This window comes from Phallusia mammillata, chromosome 7 (assembly GCF_965637545.1).
Source record: "Phallusia mammillata chromosome 7, kaPhaMamm4.hap1.1, whole genome shotgun sequence".
Lineage (NCBI taxonomy): Eukaryota > Metazoa > Chordata > Ascidiacea > Phlebobranchia > Ascidiidae > Phallusia > Phallusia mammillata.
The window spans coordinates 16,937,978-16,958,979 of record NC_137258.1 but is presented as its reverse complement, the minus strand read 5'-3'; the positions used below and the strand labels follow the sequence as shown (position 1 = coordinate 16,958,979).

At 35.8% G+C, this 21,002-nt stretch overlaps 1 protein-coding gene across 1 annotated transcript in view; it reads right to left on the bottom strand.

The window, feature by feature from the left end:
* LOC145237697 (dynein axonemal heavy chain 6-like) overlaps nucleotides 1-21,002 on the bottom strand; it is a 160,618-nt gene that overhangs the window by 126,554 nt on the left and 13,062 nt on the right. The window contains exons 21-47 of the mRNA XM_080100662.1: nucleotides 20,442-20,668; nucleotides 18,541-18,709; nucleotides 18,071-18,182; nucleotides 17,580-17,721; nucleotides 16,727-16,958; nucleotides 16,330-16,383; nucleotides 15,834-15,979; nucleotides 15,130-15,385; nucleotides 14,647-14,748; nucleotides 14,198-14,356; nucleotides 12,723-12,938; nucleotides 11,046-11,182; nucleotides 10,728-10,806; nucleotides 10,591-10,658; nucleotides 9,872-10,052; nucleotides 9,387-9,504; nucleotides 8,979-9,163; nucleotides 7,847-8,049; nucleotides 7,054-7,237; nucleotides 5,902-6,066; nucleotides 2,955-3,050; nucleotides 2,418-2,625; nucleotides 1,945-2,027; nucleotides 1,421-1,563; nucleotides 1,008-1,200; nucleotides 491-679; nucleotides 44-193 (exon numbers count right to left, since the gene is read on the bottom strand). Coding sequence (XP_079956788.1) covers nucleotides 44-193; nucleotides 491-679; nucleotides 1,008-1,200; nucleotides 1,421-1,563; nucleotides 1,945-2,027; nucleotides 2,418-2,625; nucleotides 2,955-3,050; nucleotides 5,902-6,066; nucleotides 7,054-7,237; nucleotides 7,847-8,049; nucleotides 8,979-9,163; nucleotides 9,387-9,504; nucleotides 9,872-10,052; nucleotides 10,591-10,658; nucleotides 10,728-10,806; nucleotides 11,046-11,182; nucleotides 12,723-12,938; nucleotides 14,198-14,356; nucleotides 14,647-14,748; nucleotides 15,130-15,385; nucleotides 15,834-15,979; nucleotides 16,330-16,383; nucleotides 16,727-16,958; nucleotides 17,580-17,721; nucleotides 18,071-18,182; nucleotides 18,541-18,709; nucleotides 20,442-20,668 — 4,197 coding nt within the window. The remainder of the gene's footprint in view (nucleotides 1-43; nucleotides 194-490; nucleotides 680-1,007; nucleotides 1,201-1,420; nucleotides 1,564-1,944; nucleotides 2,028-2,417; nucleotides 2,626-2,954; nucleotides 3,051-5,901; nucleotides 6,067-7,053; nucleotides 7,238-7,846; nucleotides 8,050-8,978; nucleotides 9,164-9,386; nucleotides 9,505-9,871; nucleotides 10,053-10,590; nucleotides 10,659-10,727; nucleotides 10,807-11,045; nucleotides 11,183-12,722; nucleotides 12,939-14,197; nucleotides 14,357-14,646; nucleotides 14,749-15,129; nucleotides 15,386-15,833; nucleotides 15,980-16,329; nucleotides 16,384-16,726; nucleotides 16,959-17,579; nucleotides 17,722-18,070; nucleotides 18,183-18,540; nucleotides 18,710-20,441; nucleotides 20,669-21,002) is intronic.

Sequence of the window (21,002 nt, the reverse complement as noted above, 5' to 3'; positions counted from 1 at the left end):
TATTTTTTTAACTGCAGTCATATTTCAATTAAATTTTTAAAACCTTGAAGTAGTTGTGAAGATCGTCGGAGAGAAATTGATGAAATGCTGCGCGATCACGCGTGTCCGTGAGCCGGTCGTGAAACACCCGTGATGCTTCGTGAGCGAAAAGATAAGCGGTAGTCTCGCGTGATACTATCACTGATTCATCAGCCTACAACAAACACAAAAAAATTCGAAACACTATTTGAAATATTATAAAAGTCGACGGTATATTTAACCGGGAAAAGGTAAGGTCTTTCTCTTGTTATCTCTCAACAATTTTCGTAGTTAAAAAATTACAAAGTTTCTTGACACACAAACTCAGCAAATCTTTTGCTTGCCTAATTCTCCCTAAAATTGTGTTAAATTTAATCCCGGTGAGAACTCCTAAACTAGAGCAGGAGCTTTACAGCTGGGGCTAGGAAGCTTTTCAAAACCGGCTTAAATGAGAATCTAATTTTAAGTCTACCTGTAGTATTCCCTGCATAACAGCTGACAGGTCTCTGAGGTTGAAGGTGTAGTGAGATTTGTCAGGTGTGGGAAGCATAGCATTGCACATCTTGTAATACACAGCGATCGATGCGCTAACCACCAGGTTACAACATTCCTTTACCTCGGGCATGAAATCCCGATTCTCGAGAAAATGTCCCAGTTGAACCTGAATACGTGTGAAAAAAAAACAGCATTCTAGATTTCTTAATATGGGTTAAATTTTAACCACAATTTAAGTGTTGTGACGAAATTATATTGCAAAATTAAAATATTTCTGAACACAAAACAAATAAACTATCAAAAACACAGCTTGTAAAAGACATGCGCATTGGTGCAGGTTAAGGATACAAATTCTACGTAACTGTGAATCGTAAGTGCGTTTACATATCATGTACGTTGTACTGACCATTTGTTGTGTACACACTCGGCTAAGGACATTTTTTTAAACAATTAACATGTCAGATCGTGACAATTAACATAAAAAACATTTAGACCTGGTAAATATGCTGCAGAGAACGCGTTGAGGGCTGTGGCAAAGCAAATACTGTAAAGTGTTTGAGAAATCTCGCACTCATTATGCTTCTTCCACCACCAGGCGGCGCTGCAGTGGCGGCAAGTGTGACGTCAACGATGCTCTTCCACGATAATCGTTTGACGTCATAAAATCCGCCGAGATCAAGAAATTGCCTGAAGAGTAAACAAAAACAAACGTGATTATTATTTGTGTTTTTATTGGAGCAATGAACTGTGCCTGTATTCTGTACCAAACAAACACGAATCAAAAGTTTAACTAAATCTATAACTTAAAAGTTCGGCAATTTTTGTCAATTAAAACTATACAATTTGTTCTTTCATGTAACTCTTAGATTCGGGTAGTTGAAAGTCACTTTATTGTTTTGTTTCAAACCTGAGTAGTTCGAGTGGTGGTTGCGATCCATGCTTATCCTTGGACGGCATGTTGATGTCATTTACAAATGCGACCGCCTTCTTACCGCGAGGAGGTCCCACTGAATCTCGTGACCGTTTCACCAACTTGTTATGGATTTGAGCCTTTGAAATTATAACATATATGACACAGTTATGGAGTCATAGGTGTATTTATTAAGCGCGAATTCACTCCTTTGCTGGCAATCCACCAGTTTAAGCCAATAGAACACACAATTCATGCGTTTAACCACATTTTACGCACCTTTTACGTTTAATCTATAAATTTACTCACACAATTTTGCACAAGGCTATTTAAAACTAGATTTGGGTAAATTGTTCACTAAAATCGACCAGTAGAACTTTACAAAGACACCGGACAAGAATTATGTGTCACATAAACTAATATTAGTAACTAAAAAAGAGCAAATAGTTGAAAATATAAATTAAACTAAAATCTTTTGCCTGTCAGAACTTTAACAAAGCAATCAAGTTCTTTAATTATACCTGACATGAAGAAGGTTGGGTCAAAGCACTAAATTGAATCGTGTTGATGACAAGATCACCGGTCTTCGCCTTTGTTGCTATTCCTAACAAATTTGCAAATAGAGTTGTTAGATTTTGTAACAATTGAACATGGGATCTTCGCAACAAAAAAATGAGTACAAAGCGTGCATTTACGCTAACAGCTAGCTCTTGCATATAAGAAGTTTAAGACAGCAGTGGAATATGACAAAGATAACAAAGGACTTTTTTCCCCGGTTTATTTTAATTATTTTCTGCGTCATAAAGTTTACTGCCTATTTAAGCATTATGTAACTGATTACGGTGACCTAAATAGAACGAAACGCCAGTACAAAGAATCAGAAGGCATAGATCAGCAATACTGGTAGAGCATATCACAACGAGGGGGACTAAAAGGAGAATCATTGGATACAACCGCATTTTTTCTGGACCATAAAGAAAAAATTTCATCAAACCTGGCTGCGTCATCTTTCCTGGAATATCCTCCATCTCAAAACCATGTGACGCCAAAGTATCCTGCTGGTGCTGGCTGGTCACAATCCCCAGGTTGACGATGTTTTGTAAAATCGATGATGTTTTCTCGGCGCTGTGAAAAACGTCACCTAGGATTGTGCCTGGGTCTGTTCTCGTCCCACCAACTGTGTTCAGTTTTCCTAAAATGTTCTAAACAGATAGAGACAAAAGAATTACTGATGCTGCACATTGGTTATTTAACATTGAAGTCAAAATATTAAAACACTAGACACAGACGTAAAAGTAACTTGAACAAAAATACAACTGCCCAATGTGTGCGCGGAACGTAAATCAATAATCCCAGTTGTTGTTATCATCATCAGTACAAGGGACTGTGTTGTTCTCAATATGCTACGGGCAAACATACGACTTGCACAGAGGCAGAATTATTGCAAAAAAGTGTCCTTCTGAGATGAACAGACAAATTCAACAAACTCTGTACAAACAAAAGTAATTTTAGAGACACAATTAAAAGTTACCTGTAGCAAAGCAGTTTTTCCAACTCCACTGTCGCCAGTTAACAATACTGGACATTTGTTGAGAAGAAGTAAAGCTGTCAGGAATGAATATCGAATCTGCAACAACAAAAATTTTTCTGTTTTTGTTGAGTAAACTACACATAAAGATGATGTTTACATATACACTACATTATTCATATATATTATACGAAAATGCTGTTTAAAAAGTACATGATGCTTTGACTGAATGGCCTTTACGTGCATTTATATTTAATGTACGTAATCGACAGATTATGTTTGACATACAGCCACTCAACAAGGCAAAAAGTTCGAATTTACCTGAACAATTTAGTCAAAACATCAAAATAAAAACCTCCACTTCATCTTATTTCGTACAGAGGTATCAATCAGAAAACAAAAAAATCAAATTTAAGTGGTAGTACATTTTTTTTTTAATCGCATATTTCACTTAATAGCATAATTCACTTAATCGCATAGTTCACTTTATCGCATATTTCACTTAATAGCATAATTTACTTCATAGAATAGTTCACTTAATCGCATATTTCACTTAATAGCATATTTCACTTAATCGCATCATTCACTTAATAGCATAATTCACTTAATCGCATAGTTCACTTTATCGCATAATTCACTTAATAGCAAAATTCACTTATCACATATTTCACTTAATAGCATAATACACTTAATCGCATATTTAACTTAATAGCATAATACACTTAATAGCATATTTCACTTAATAGCATAATTCACTTAATCGCATAGTTCACTTTATCGCATAATTGACTTAATCGCATAGTTCACTTAATCGCATATTTCACTTAATAGCATATTTCACTTAATTGCATAGTTCACTTAATCACATAATTTACTTAATAGCATATTTCACTTAATAGCATATTTCACTTAATTGCATAGTTCACTTAATCGCATATTTCACTTAATTGCATAATTCACTTATTTCACCTAATAGCATAATTCACTTATTTCACTTAATCGCATAATTCACTTAATAGCATATTTCACTTCATAGCATATTTCACTTAATAGCATATTTCACTTAATCGCATATTTCACTTAATCACATATTTCACTTAATAGCATGACTCATTTAATCACTTATTTCACCTAATAGAATAATTCACTTAATAGCATAATTCACCTAATAGCATATTTCACTTAATAGCATAAATCACTTAATTGCATAGTTCACTTAATCGCATAGTTCACTTAATCGCATATTTCACTTAATAGCATAAATCACTTAATAGCATAATTCACTTAATAGCATAAATCACCTAATAGCATATTTCACTTAATAGCATATTTCACTTAATAGCATAATTCACTTAATAGCATCAATCACTTAATCGCATAGTTCACTTAATAGCATATTTCACTTAATAGCATAAATCACTTAATCGCATAGTTCACTTAATAGCATAATTCACTTAATAGCATAAATCACTTAATAGCATAATTCAGTTAATCGCATAATTCACTTAATAGCATAATTCACTTAATAGCATAATTCACTTAATAGCATAAATCACTTAATAGCATAATTCACTTAATAGCATAAATCACTTAATAGCATAATTCACTTAATAGCATAAATCACTTAATCGCATAGTTCACTTAATAGCATATTTCACTTAATAGCATAAATCACTTAATCGCATAGTTCACTTGATAGCATAATTCACTTAATAGCATATTTCACTTAATAGCATATTTCACTTAATCGCATAGTTCACTTAATAGCATAATTCACTTAATAGCATAAATCACTTAATAGCATAATTCAGTTAATCGCATAATTCACTTAATAGCATAATTCACTTAATAGCATAATTCACTTAATAGCATAATTCACTTAATCGCATAGTTCACTTAATCGCATATTTCACTTAATAGCATAAATCACTTAATAGAATAATTCACTTAATAGCATAAATCACTTAATCGCATAGTTCACTTAATAGCATAATTCACTTAATAGCATAAATCACTTAATAGCATAATTCAGTTAATCGCATAATTCACTTAATAGCATAATTCACTTAATAGCATAATTCACTTAATAGCATAATTCACTTAATCGCATAGTTCACTTAATCGCATATTTCACTTAATAGCATAAATCACTTAATCGCATAATTCACTTAATAGCATAATTCACCTAATAGCATATTTCACTTAATAGCATAAATCACTTAATAGTATAATTCACTTAATAGCATAAATCACTTAATCGCATAGTTCACTTAATAGCATATTTCACTTAATAGCATAAATCACTTAATCGCATAGTTCACTTAATAGCATAATTCACTTAATAGCATAAATCACTTAATAGCATAATTCAGTTAATCGCATAATTCACTTAATAGCATAATTCACTTAATAGCATAATTCACTTAATAGCATAATTCACTTAATCGCATAGTTCACTTAATCGCATATTTCACTTAATAGCATAAATCACTTAATAGAATAATTCACTTAATAGCATAATTCACCTAATAGCATATTTCACTTAATAGCATAAATCACTTAATAGCATAATTCACTTAATAGCATAAATCACTTAATCGCATAGTTCACTTAATAGCATATTTCACTTAATAGCATAAATCACTTAATCGCATAGTTCACTTAATAGCATAATTCACTTAATAGCATAAATCACTTAATAGCATAATTCAGTTAATCGCATAATTCAGTTAATCGCATAATTCACTTATTTCACCTAATAGAATAATTCACTTAATAGCATAATTCACTTAATAGCATAATTCACTTAATAGCATGACTCATTTAATCGCATATTTCACTTAATAGCATAAATCACTTTATCGCATATTTCCCTTAATAGCATAATTCACTTAAATTATCACAATCTTTTTGTCACAAATTTTTTAGCTTTACTGGAAAACAAACTTACAGTGTCAGTTGTAGGTACGAGTGTTGATGACGTGTCATTGGCTGCTGACTTGCGCTGATCAGATACAAGAGCTGTGCTGCTGCTCACCAGTGTATACGTCAGACCTCGTTCAATCAAAGTTCGTGTGCTGGGAACCAAGTCGTCCCAGGGAACAAAGCGACCAGTCTGTAAAACATTCTCATAGTGTAAGAAAGATACGAATTTGGCCTTGGTTGAATGTTTATAAAATTGCCAGTATCTAAAATGATCGAGTGTTGTGCTAAAATATCGTTACAGGCTTGATCAAAAGTCAGAGAACTTGTAAAGTGTGAACACATACTATCAAAAACAATATTACAAGTATAAAAGCGATATATTTTAGGGCAGGTTTCAGTAAATAAAAACTGACAAAACAATTAATACGAGCAAAGGTTCAAACAATGTTTAGGATAGAACGCAAACATATTCCGATTTTCATGGCGTGTTATTCATTTAAAGCAGCGGTTCCCAAACTGGGGTCCGCGGTCCTTTAGGGGTCCGTGAGGCAATTTTGGGGGGACCGTGAAGCGGTTGAAGTAATTCTATAATCTTATTTGGCGTCAGTTTGTGCCACTAAATAAGTTTAAATCAGAGTAGAATTGAGAATCAACTGTCTCCATTGCTAAACAATAGCCTTTATTGAATGACAACTATCAAAAATGCAATTGTCCGTGCACAATCGTAATGTTTTTTGTCCTATTTGCGATGTCACATGCTGTCTTTGGATGATTTTTATGCGCAATTTTGCATAACTAGCTAAAATCTTGCAATCAACTTTTGTTTTTATGAAATACACATTCAGGCTTGAGGACCGCGAGCCCTCAAAATAATGGCAAAGGGACCGTTTTGAAAAAAATATGAAAAAAAATGAAAAAGGAACCACTGATTTAAAGCGTCATTCCAAACATCAAAAGTGGAAAATATTATGTAGATAATTACTGTAATTTATTTGTTCGGGTTCAGCATTATACTATCACAAGAATTGAAATTATATGATGGGTAGTCCAATAGCGTGTTGCTTAACTAAAACAATACGTTATTTTACCAAGTACGCTTCCATGCAGAATTACTTTTAAAGCCCACACCGCTTGTTCAAGAAGTTTTAACGTCCATAAGTCACAATATGCACAATACCTGGATATCAATAAAATAAGAGAAGACTGATTTGCTGCCCGAAGGAAATGCGACACCTAGTGGAGTGTCCTTTTCGAAAGTGTCGTGGACGAATTGATCAAAATCGTAACTCATGTTGATCAAAGTCTCGTCTCTGCCAATTATCGTGGAACTGATAAGAGAGTCGTCTTCTTGGTCATCCTCCCTAAAAAATTAATGGTATTTTGTCGAAACTTACTTTACCTGCTTGAATACAAAAATATTAGCAATATTGGTTTAAATTTTGGTGTGCCCTTTGTTTTAACAACCCTTGTTAGTAAGCCAACAAGGATATACTAGGTCAGTGGCTCTTAACTGGTGGATGACTTTTTTGTTGGTCCACAAGACGTCAAATATTTTTGGTGATAAATTAAAATTAGTTGCATATAATTTGTTGAATATTCAGTATAAAAAAAATCAATCAAAAAAAGCTTATTTTATTTATCAACCATTTATTGTTAACTGTAAGTTGTTTGATAACACTCCTCTGTATATTGAAGGAATATATTTCAAACTAATATGCTTGTTGTGGATGATTTTTTTATCCTTATTTAACAATGGACCGGTCCACAAAACTTATTTAATTGAACTGATGGTCCATGGCCTGACACGAGTTGAGAACCACTGCTCTATGTGCTAGCTAGCTTTAATGCAGAGCATTCGTTAACAAGCCTATTTAGCTACCAATCAAGCAAGTTTTGGATAAACAAGTGAAAAAACAACTTGGTTCATAGTTGTGGAAATATAGTAAGTTTGTTATCTATTTTTTCTGCACCTATTAAGCACTCCGCCGACGCTCCATGTGAAAGCGAAGACGAAAAGACGGCCAAGTAAAATGCAGAGACGTTCGGGGTGGATTTCCAAAAACCACTTCGCCTTGTGGTTCTCATTTTGACCAATACTAAACTGACTGCTCCGTGCCGGTTTGTTCACTGATGGTCTGCTGGCCTGTTTCGGAGGTGAAGATTGCTCATCAGTCTGTAAAAAAAGTTTATCATAGTAATTTCATCGCAGCAATTTTAAAGTGCCAATTTCGTCGCAACAGTTTCATCGTGGTAATTAAATCGCAGAAATTCTACGTGTTAATTACATCTTTGTCTTTGCATTTTATTTGTGGTAATTTCATTGTGGCATCTTCATCGTGGTAATTTCATCTTAGCTTATTCGGTGTTAATTTTATCATGGTGATCAAATCGCAGCAATTTTATCGGGGTAATTACATCGCAGCACTTTATTCATGTTAAATACATCGCAGCAATTTGTAATTACATCGCGTTTTCAACGTAATATTTTTTTGCAGCAAATGCGTATAGTGGTAACTTCATAGCAGCAATTTCATCGTGATATTAACAATTTCATCCGGTAATTTCATGGCGGCATTTTAGTCGTAGCTTTATAGCCAGGGTAGCCATACCGTCCTTATTTCTAAGATTTGTCCTTATTTTGAATGGCAATGTCTTAGAAAAATGGCAATGTCTTAGAAAAAAATATTGTTCTTGTTTGAAAGAAATGTTCTTGTTTTTGACTTGAGTCCTTGCTTGGTCTTATTTTTAACAATTACAAAACTTCTATCTTTTTTCTCTGGCACCCGGTGTTGCGAAACATACAAAAACATGTTTTTGGACAGTTTTTGTGACATCATAAAAAAAACAAGAAAAAAATGTGGCATGTAATATGTCATGGTTCGCATAAATGCAAAGATTTGTTCGAAAACGTTTATTTCGTTTCGTATGAAAATTTAATGTTTCGGCTGTCCTTATTTTAGGGTCCATGCCGATGGCGACCTTGTTTATAGCCGTTTGCACACACATTTAATACGGCCACAGATTGTGCACACCTGCTTTAAATTGTACGCATGTTGCTGCCTTTATTCTTAATGGCCAAAAATACCATTGAAAGAAGCTAACCTTATCTGGTTCCCCAAAGCCACCATTCTTTTCCATAAATTCCAATAAAGCCTGCAAGATTTTGCACAGTGTTTGTACAACGCACATATGTGTGACTGGTAGATGTTGAAGTTTCACTCGTTTGTCGAGTAATTGCAACCCAGCGTCGATGCTCAAGTTAAACAAGGCCAACAGATGATCTTTGCCTGCAAATGAAACAAAAAAACGTTTGACACCATAGTACTTAATAACTTGGGTTCGGTGTAAAACAAAAATGGTAAAACGTTTGGCTTTTTTTTCTCCACTTTCAGGCAAATTCAAAGTAAATTTGTTTTGTACAGAACTAACTTGGCAACGAGATATAAGATACAACAGTTGTTTATCAGTGTTATGCAGAAATTATTCGATTTGGTAAACCGATATTTGTACCTGATTGCGGCATATCTTTGGGAAGTTTGTTGATCCACGATTTCACAAATGGTTTCCAGCCAAGATCAACAGGGTCCATGTAAACCATTGCACATCTACTAATGGTGGCCGGACTTGCCTGAAAAAAATATGCTTTTTAACTCCATTTGAAGTGGCAAAAGCAGTTTAATGTTTGACCATACGTCATATGTTGTTTATTGGATGGTTATTGTAAAATAAGAACTGGTTTGTTTATTTGGATGTACATGGCGCATAAATGTTTAATAACAATAAAAGATTAATTTACTAACGGACTGGTAAATGGTTTTGTTTGTGGTAGTTTTTTTATTGCAAATGGTGACAAGTTTCACAGTGCAAAAAGTACAAAATGAAGTGAATGTCTAAATCGATTGCATTTAATTGTGCACAATCATGTCCTACATTACATACAGAACCACAAAATCGCTGGTTCAATCGGCAAAAAAATGAGTGAAAATAAAAATCACCTGAGCCAGTGTATCGACTTCAAACATGAGTCTCATCGATTCAGGAAGATTTATTCTTTCACCATTTGCCAGACACAAAGTCTTGGTGTCATCTAATGCTGTGTTAAGATTTTCAACCCAGGCTGTATCTACAGGTCCATCCAGTATTATCCATCTCCATTCAACATCGGCATCGTCTTGCCTGCAAACGAAGCATGTTTTTGTAACTAATGACATGCTTGTTTTTTTGCAAACAACAATTAAACAGAACGCAAAACCAACATATGTTCATGCTGTTCCAAATAACATATGTGTTGGCATGAGTTGCCAAACCATGTGAAACAAAACACGCTGTTTCGGTTAATATTTTGCTAGAATCTTTTTTCAAAACAGCTGTTGCCTATCAGTAAGGCATCAGGCTTTCAAAGCTTATGACGAAAGTAAAAATGATGTCACATTTACTCTTTGAACAAAAGTCAATAAAATTCGTCAGTTGCAAGCTAGTGGAAAAATAAACTTAATTTCACTAATGATTACATAAGCATTTGCCGAAAAGTTTGAATAAAAAACGCATGTCGTTTTTACGTCTATTTGGACAGTTGTATTTGTCATTAAATTTAATATATTTTGTAACCTTCAACAATCAAATAAAACAAAATCAAATCTTTCCGAATTCCAACCACATGATAAACCTGATCATACCTAAAAGGGCACCGTAAGTAACAAAAGCAATAGCTTACTTCATTGGTCGCATAGCTGTAGATGTTGTGTCGTCCGACGCCATACTAGCAGGCGTGTCCCGACTTGCCTGGAAAAAACAGTAAAAATTTAAATATCGATTACTTGCTTGGACAAACCAGTTATGTCGAATTTTTACCGTCGAATCTTGAAAGGATACCGATGATTTGGAGCGATCGGAGCCTTGATAATCACTATTGGAAAGTTCCTTTGCGTATCTGAAATGTTTTAGGACAAAGGTTATGACTATCTTTGTAGTATTTCTTTTCAGGACAAAAAGCTCAAGGCAGTGCTTCGGCGCTTTCAAAAAAAAATTGGAAAATAAAATACTAAAAACAAACAGATTTTGCAGAAATTTTGAAGTAAATGGAACTTTTTTTAAATGATTTAACCTTATGCACGCTGTGCAAACAATATTATAAACAGTAAACATCGTTTTTTGCAACATTAAAAATACCTTCGCACGATGTATGCCAGAAGTCCGTCCGCCCATTCCAGTGTATTGGGATCAGTACAGCCGTACAACTCGCCCAGTGATATACATTTCGGGTTGATTGGAAAAGATTCAACGAACTTTCGACGCCTGCTGCCTCTCTACAATAAAAATCAAAACAAAATAAATGTTTCTATATTCACATCGTTAGAATACAAAACGGCTAAAATGTTTTTGATGTGGACAGCTGCTTTGTCGAAATGCTTGCCTCATAAAAGTCTACGTTTTGTTCTACGTCGCTGGCAATTTTGTTTTTAGTAAAATGTTTTTGTTTGTTAGTTTTATTTTTCTCTAGATCAGGGCTACTCAATGGCGGCCCCCGACGGTCTTTTGATTGCGGCCACATACGCTATATTGTGTGTTAATTTCTTGATAGTTGCTATGTAGCGACAGTTAACTCGAGTCCGCATAGCGATTCTCGGAGTACTGCTAGGAGCATGAAGTATTTCCAAACTCCAATAGACTATTAACGAAACGGCGATTGTTTCGGCACAATTGTATCTATGACGCAATAACTGAATTTTGAATTACTTCCTTAGGGCTTAGGAAGTAATCCTGCAAAACTAGATAAACTGTATTTTGTATGTCGTCGTGCCAAAACTTAATTTATGGTCAGTGCCCAATTCAAGCTTTTGTTTTGCTGACAGAAACATTTGGCTTGAAGAAATGCGTTAATTTTGTACCACTATTTTCCTCATTACCTATAACCAAAGTTGGCTAAGACATGTTGCACTATTTACAGATGTGTCTGGACCTTTGGTATTTTTACCTTTTCTATCTAGGCCAGGGGTCGCCAACCCGCGGCTCCGGAGCCGCATGCGGCTCTTTGATCCCTCTAATGCGGCTCAGGTTTTGAAATTACCAAATGTTTGGAACATTTCATTTCAAAATCTGTGACGATTATGCCGGAACAAAGTCGAAAATATAGCGTAACCGCTTCTAGTAATTAGCCACAGCCGCGCTTATCATGAAACTAAAAGAAGTAAACTGGCGGCGCGCAAGTTGTTAAATACTGTTTTGGTTTGCAGTGTGTGTGCCCGCGCAACAATACCTGTTTGAAATTGTCATAAAAATTAGCGTCTGAAGAAAACGGAACATTTAACGCCACATGGGGAGATTAATTTGCATTTACTGCTGATAAGGCTGGTTTACCAATGTGCCCAATAATATGTGTAGCGGTCACGTGCCACGAGAAGCAGAAGAATTAACGAGCTTTCAAATAAACAATAACACAGCACGCGCGCACCTCGCCCCCGCAATTAGAAACTAGCTAACAACAAAAAGTTTGTCGTAAAAAACGCTAATGAAGTTGCATTTCATATTTCATTACGACTTTGTGGCTCCTAGTGTTTTATTTACTATGTGAAACTGGTTCGAATGGCTCTTTAAGAGGTAAAGGTTGGCGACCCCTGATCTAGGCCTTTCACAAAACTAATTGAGTAGCCCTGCTCTAGATATTTGTGTCTTTAGAACCAAAACAGAAAATGGAAACACATAATACTAAGTCTTTGTGAAAAAAACATGGCTATTTGGCTTTATTTTCTAACAGTAGCCATTGCTGCAGTATAGCCAGCACAAACATATACAAAATAAAGTAACCAAAGCAGAAAAATGAATCTCTGAAACCATGAATTTTTTCACCTCTTCCGTGTGATGACTGGATTGAGCCAGAGTTGCGTACATGCTCGAGAGCGCCCGCTGGAGGACAGTGCGCACAGTGGTCTTCCCGCCACCAGATGGACCCACGAGCATCACACCGTGTCTCACAGCAAGTTGTTCGTTGAGTTGGATGATTTTCTGAACTTGGTTTGGCCATAATTCGTATCCTAAGTCACTCAATGCAGTTTCAATGCATCTCTGTAGATTTAAATATTTTTTTTTTTACTTTAATTTTAAGGCAAACAAGCTTCGATTCGTGTTACCACCAATATATAAAGTTTTAATTTCTGAATCGTAGTACGCTAGGCATATTGAAGGTGTTATACCAAAACAGCCGACCAACAACAATTCCCTTATGGCAAGACACAGTCTAGAACAGCGGTTCCCAAACTGGGGTCCGCGGACCAACTGGGGTCCGTACAGCAATTTCAGAGGGTCAGCAAGACGAATTAGTCCTTCAAGCAGGGACGTGCAACATTTTTCGCCGGTGGGCCATATAACCAATTTTGGACATCAAGCGAGGGCCATACAATTTTATTCATGTGTGCGATAAATTTGAAATTCTTCCAAAGCATCAATACATGCTTTCACAACAAAAAATAGTTTACTAGACAAAGGGAATTATTACGTCACATTCGGTTCAGTACTTGCAAACTGGTTGGAAAACGCTGGTTTAGCTAATACTAGTTATGTATGCTATAGTAACTTTGGAGATTTACCAAAAACTAGTAAAAATGTTTGCTGAATTCTCAGAACAATTGCATTTTTCTCTAAATCAGTGTGTTGGTGAGGGCCACACGAAATAGTTTGGCGGGTCGCCTGTTGCACACCCCTGCTTTATTTTCAGAGGGTACCCAATGTACGGCAATGAATATGATTTAATGATAAAACTGTTCTCGGATGAAATGCTTGCTTTATATTAGTCTCTAGTTAACGAATGTTTTCAACATTATATCTGTACTGTTATGCTATACTGTACTAGAAAAAAAATATTAGAAAGCTTTTAAACATTAGGTTTTAGCGAAATACCGAAACCGACTGTATGTTGTACACGACATGAGAGTTGCGCTATCCTAAACCAAAACAAACATTGATGAGTTAATTGCAAAACAAGTGCACCCATCTCATTTAACGTCTACCGTATTTGGTAGTTTTTCTTTTCCTTTCATTGGTGTGGTTTTTGCATTTTTCCCAGAGCATTCTTTGATTTTTATAGGGCCGCAACATAACAAAATAATTACAAACGGTCCACCAGGCAAAATGTTTTGAAAAGTTTGGGAACCGCTGGTCTAGAAAAACCGAAAAAGGGCCTAAATCTGGTCTTTGGCGTACCATGATTTATGTATGACGTTGTCGTAATTGCTGGTCTGCATGAACGTTTCAGGGTTAATCCCAGTTATGAATGTATGTTTATCCTAAGGCTTTGTTAGGTCATTTACATTGTGATAGTTTGTTACCTCGAGTGTTGGATTATCCATCTTGGGAGGAGTAACACCAGGAAAGAGATCAGACATAATGTTGTTAAAGAGTGGAGCGTCTTCTGCGAGAAAACGCGGAAGATTTGCGTTCCTCAGTGAATGAATGAGGATGCTGCGCTCTTGCTCCGAGATCTCGTCCTAAAGAAGTAAATTAATTTGAAAAAATGTAGATGAAAAGTAACAATAAATTTTATAGCAAATCTGTATATAAGCTACAAACATTGCACACTGGTTCGACCCATAAGGTCTCATCAGTGCAGCTGGTGACAAGACATTGGCTGTATGAGCTGATATAGCCACCTTATAGCACTCCAGTTGTTTGGGAGTACCAGGCTGAAAAGCCACGCCTTATGTTTTTGTAACATATAACTTGTAACATTTTCGTAACATGTAAGTGTTATTAAAAAAGCGTAATGTTGAACGCCCACCTCATCTGGAGTTGAACCAACATCATTTAGCACTTCTCTTTTCTTCTGGCCAGCCATCACCAACACTGACTTGATAGAACGCATTCCAAAATCGTAATGATCCTAAAAAGGAAAAAGTTATTAAACACACACATGAAACACCCAGATAAAGTTTTAACCTAGAAGTTAAGGAGCCTTTATTAGAAGAAGTGATTGTGAGGAGCTAGTCTAAGCTACTAAAAAACTCGTGTTTAATGGAGTATAGAGGAACACAGGTGAGTGTTGAAAAAAGATCGATTCATGCTAGAAAGAAGCGCTTCCAAATAACTGTGCCCTGCGTATTGGATATACTTTACCTAAATCAAATTTGATTTTGATCTGACAGGTTACATAACTTAATATTGGTTCGTGTAACTGTAACTAATTGCAATCTCAATCGTACCAAATCTTATTTGACTAAGCAATACGTATAAAGCCGTGAATCTAAAAATCTTAATATCTTACCTGCTGCGACAATTGTTTGCTTGCTAACTCATACAAGTTGACGATCTTTCTCGAAAACAACTTAGCATCACGAAATCCCTCCGAAAAGAGGATGATCTCAGTGATAAGGTCGTAGTCAGGGACCATCATAGCAACAGGGCGAAACAGAGATTTCAGGTTGTCAGGCAGCTCGACTCTTCCCAGGTAACCAGGGTTCATTGTGATGAAATAGGCGCAGCTTGCGTTAAGACGAATTTCTCGACCCTCAAACATGAACCTTCAATTTGTGTAAGAAATAAAGATTTTATTAAAGTGTTGAAAATAAAAGCATGCAGTGAATGTCAAACTGGAACAGAATTTAGTTTTTTATCTATAATCTTTGTAAAGGGTAAAAATGTCTGAAAGAATACATAATCAGTGGCAAGAAAGGCAAAACAAGCAAGTTTATCAGCAAGCATAATGTAGTAAAGAGAGCGATAGTGATAATTTACAATCAATTTAAGAAAGGTCTTGACTCAAAATGCCGCCCGTTTTAAATGCTACATATGTATTAGGTATGTAGACCTGATAGGTAACAATAAGTCAATTTAAACATAGCACTGTTTTGTGAATGACTGCACCAAGCACACTCATAAACCTGCTTTATTTTGCTAACCAGAGTTACCGCCAGAACCAACGGTGCTTGTACGGGATAATGAAACCGGAAATTTTTCTTCGGCATTTACCTGAGGACTTGGGCGTCTTTGGCCGATTTGATTGCGTGGACTTGTGACGCAATAACACTCAAAACTTCGACGTCGATGCGGTTAAATTCGTCGAAACAACACCATGAACCTGATTGTGATAAGCCACTGAAGAACTGACCCATCATCTATTTAACAAAAACAATACTGATAAATTTATCTTTTCAAAGACGGTGAATTGTGTGACAGGTTTATGAAGTTTGGGTGTAGTAAAAAAACGCTTGAATACTTAAAAATCACATTTACAAAACTTTTTTTAATTTTCAAAAAAGATTAACTCGGCATTCTTATTTGTCTCGTTTACAACCGCGGGGATAGGATACAGCTTCTTGTGCGAAGATTCTGCTTTATTTTTACGCTTTGTGTCAAACTTTAAATGCAATGTTATATTTTGTAATAAAGAACACCAATTGGTAAATGTACCTCGTTTTTCAATAGTTAGAACTAAAGTAAGATGAAAAAGAGTTTTTTAACCTACTTTGAAATCGATTCCTTCTGAACAGTTGAAAACAACGCACTGCTTCCCGACAATCTGCAAAAATAGAAACATTTAGTTTTTTTTTCAGGGACTACCAAAAAACAAACAGTTGTTGGTGCACCAAACAGTTAAACATTTAAATTACAAAATAAAATGGATTTAAATACAATTTGTCAGCAACATTTTTGAAAAAACAACTAGCATTTTGTTTATCATAACACCAGTAGAACGACAAATTTGTTAAAAAAATCAATACAAAATAAATGGCCAATGTAAATCGAGTATAGAAATCAAATTGCGGCAACGGTTTTCCGTCATAAAGCATCTGGGCGAATTACACCAAACAGGTTCCTACTTCTAACAATCTTTTCCAAAACTCAAAAATGGCTTCTCTCACCTTGGCCAAATCCTTCACAGTTTCTGACTTTCCAGTTCCAGCAGGGCCCGCCGGGGAACCCCCTAGATGGAGATTAAGGGCACCAGTTAGTGTCAGGAAACATCGGTCGGTGAGTGGAGTGATGACGAGTCGTGACGCACAACCGATATACTCACATCCGTATGTGAACCGAGCATCAGCTTGTACCACCCGACACATGTTGGTAGCATCTTGCCACTCGTACAGCAATTGTCTGAAAAGATAGAAAAAATCGCACTGTTTAGGACACGATCCACTAATTACCTTTTGTATAATCGTTACTTTGGAGCACTATACATGGATCCGTTCATAAGTTTAGTGACTAATGTAAAAATTCGGTATGTCGTTTTTTACGACGTTTTGGGCCGTTGTACTCGCTATTAAATAGTTACTTTATTACAGTATAAATCTAGTGAACTTTTTCTACTCGTACAGTTTTTGCGTAACACTGTTTGTAAACGTTTCTGGAACGTTCTTTATCATTTTTGTGCTAATAAAACCTTAACACATAAGAAGATCAACGTATGCGACAAAATATGAATAAATTTTGTGAAAAAAACTTCGTCGTAACAATGAAAAACAGAAGTGAAACAGAGCACTAAAGTTTGCAAGAGCTGTAGCTCAATGTAAAACATGTATATTTCCCCTATTGCTACACATCTTGAAGTAGCATTAACAAAATGCAGCACAGGGTACAATATCCCCAGGCAAGATCACATCCACATGTCGGCTAAGTTATCTGTAACGTACTCCTTCATAAACATGTTTACATTAACACAAAAATAAGTTCAGTAAAATTTTACGAAACGTTTTGAACACAACAAAACATTATTACCGTTTCCATTGAAAGTCATCGATGTTGTTTATCCTGTTTCTGATCAACTCTATGACAATGTCCCGGATGTGAACGTATATGATGATTAGCGCCTCTAGTGTGAAGTACTGATGGGCGTTCACTTGTTGGTGAGAAACAGTTCCTAAAATATAAATTAGAAAACGTTTTTTTTTTAAATAATACACGGCTTTTTTCACTATAATTTTAGAACCAAGCTGTAAAAGGATTGTGTGATTTTTAACACATTCAAAAAATGACTTTAGGTAATAAAAGAATCATTTAAAGTATTAGAATCAATAAATATCAGAGACAGGCAATCACTTGTATGTAATTGTATTAACCTCAGAAATAAGAACACAATTATGTCGTTTATCAGTGCACTATGAGCCAGTCTGATCAGCATAAAACATGACAAATATGCGAAATTAAAAGAAACAAGATTCTTCATGAAAACGCAGTAATTGTGGGTTAAATAATTTTCCAAAACGTACCTGAAAGGAAAGTCAATGTTTTTACAAATTCGTCAAAGATTTTCTGCAGCCGTTCTTCAGTTTGTCCAGTCATCAAAGCATTTGTCACATCTTTGTTGAACATAATTTGAGCCTGGAACATAAACGTTTGTTTGCAAAATTAAATAAACTTATCTTTAACACGACTGATATAGAGTTCATTAAGTGTAGGTTTTTACCCATCATTTGAGGACCAGTCTGCAAGAGGTTTTTTTAAAACGTATTTAAATATTTGCCTTAGACCAATGCTAACAATCTTAGTTGCAAAACTAAATCCAATAATGAAAAAAATGCCTAATCATTAGGGTTATGTAATATTACTTTGCGGGAAAACCTCAGGAGGCACAAGACACGAATATAAACAAAGGGTAAATATCGCTGCACTAAACACACATTCGCAAAACAGGCATTTAAGGCTTGTGTAGTTTTTACCTGCAAAATACTTTACTTACAACAGTTAGTATGACTTGGCCGGGGTGATGCGTCATCCATCCCAACATAGCGTCCGTTTCCGACGACCAGCTCAACAGCGCCATCCGGAGGTGTTTCCTCACAGTGTCAAACATAGCGCTCTCCACTGTCGATAACCATTGCTCTACAGAACCACGAGCGCGAACATTCCTGAATTAATAAGAAAAAATACAAGTTGACATTTCGTGTAGCATAAAACATTCAATTTCTGCAAAAGAATTCAAGTAATTAGTTGTGCGATTAGATTTACTATCCCTATGCAATTAAACGGATTATGCGGTTAACGGATTCGTACGTATTTGTATATATCAGTAGTTCTCAAACTGTGCGTCGCGACGCCCTGGTGCGTCGTTTCAATTTTCCAAGGGCGTCGCAGAATAGTTCCGTTTTGTGGCTTTTTGTTGTAGTATCAATAAACACAACTTTAATAATAAGTTTCCTCATTAACTTCTATTTGCTGGTGCGTCGCAAGTCCAGAAAACTTTCCAGAGGCGTCGCAACAAAAAAAGTTTGAGAACCACTGGTATATATGTACTAGGGATGGCCCGATAGTACTGTATCGGCGCCGATACCCGATGCTTCGAGCAGTATCGGTACTCGTCCGATACTTTAGCGGTATCGGTACAAGTACCGATACTTTTTTTGAGACTTTATCATGTGTAAAATTGAAAATGAAAGGAGGCAAAAAACAACAACCATCGGCTGTGATAAAATATTTATGGGACTGCAACTAAAAAACGCGTTTGTTTTGGATTTAACGAAATAAGATGACCTAAATCGCTACAGCGACTTAATGCCGCAACACGTTTTTTAGGCCCGCGTTAATTGCGAGCGAGCGTCACAACGCACAAAGTTCATTGTAGACGTTTGTAAGCATAAGTTTCGAAACGGCAGGTGTTTAATTTGTATGGCCAAGTGTATTTAGACATTCCTAGTGTTATCAGTGATAAATTATTTTCTATGCCGTTAGGTGAACTTGTAAATCCCTATTAAACTACCTGCGATTTTGCAATACAAAGGCGTTAAGAAATGACCCAAACGTCATATGTTTTGGGATTCCTTCACCGTTTTGGGGATATTAACAGACAATCCCATTCTCTGCCTAAAGCCATGATCGTTAAATGTTTTTTGTTGTCAAAGTCGTAAAACATTAACGCCGGTAAGACGTTACAAACAATAGACGCCGGTAAGACGTTGCAAAGCGCGTAGCATAAACGTAATCAAGTGATCAGATGCGTAACAACAAGTGCACCAATCGTTAGTTATGCATCCAATGCACCACCGTCGTTAGGGCATCGTTAGCTCGCCAGCTGATTTGCCAAAGAGTCTTTACCAGACCTGGGCATTTTACGGCCTTAAGTGATTTATTAGACTGAGTGTGTTGTTAAATTAACTGTGATGGGAAAACACATTACAAATACATCAGTTTGAAAATGTTTTTGCTTGTTTGCAAAGTATCGGGTATCGGATCGCAGTACTTTTGGGGTAAACTATCGGGTATCGGTATCGGTTCAAAATATTGGTATCGGGCCAACCCTAATATGTACCATTGATGATCGTAAAATTGCATAAAATCGTTTTTCACTTAATTTCACTTTAATCGCCTTACCAATTTCATTTAATTTTGTTCAGTTGTTTTGAACCTGCATTTTGTAAGGCTTGTTAAAATGGCAAGTTACCATTGGCAACTTTCACAAAGACAAGTTTGTCGAGAATTGAAATTTACCCGAAAAACGATATCATAGTTATACATCGTTATTTGGCCTTGTCATTTTCAAACAACTCATAATACTCTTGCTTAGTCTACGTATAATTTAGCTTTATCAAACTAGTTAGTTGCAGATTGTTTGCTTTAAGAACACTTAAAAGAGCAAGAACCTACTTTGGCATCGCCACCACTTCTCCTTCTGCAGATATCATCGCGTGTACCGATGGCGGTTGCTTCGAAGTGCTTGTGCGAATATCCAAGTACTTGATGTTGGCGAAACATTTCACCAAGTGCGGCTGCACGCTGGATGGTTCTCGGCCGTGGGAAAGTACCGAAAGTAGCTCGTCGTTGCTGAGAAAGTAGAAACGCGGAAAAGCGAGTCGCTTCAGTTCAAGGTAGTCCTGTAAAAAAAAGAGTCAGAATTAATTTGGTTTTTAGACAGTGGTAAACTTTGGAACTTTGGTGTTCATGAAACTACTTAAAGTTATACTGTAATTGCCGAATGCTTGATGAACAGAGCATGTAACTTTTAACCACAATATTAAATAAACTCGAAATTAACAGGATGTATAAAAACGTTTTATTCATAAAACTTCGCATTAAAACGTCATAGAACTGCTGTCACTGTGAACCGAAATCATAAAATAAAATGTATGTAAGAAAACGATTTTTATGGAAACAAGAAAAATCCTGTGCGATGTTTTGGCATTATACAATTTGCACCCAGCATAAACC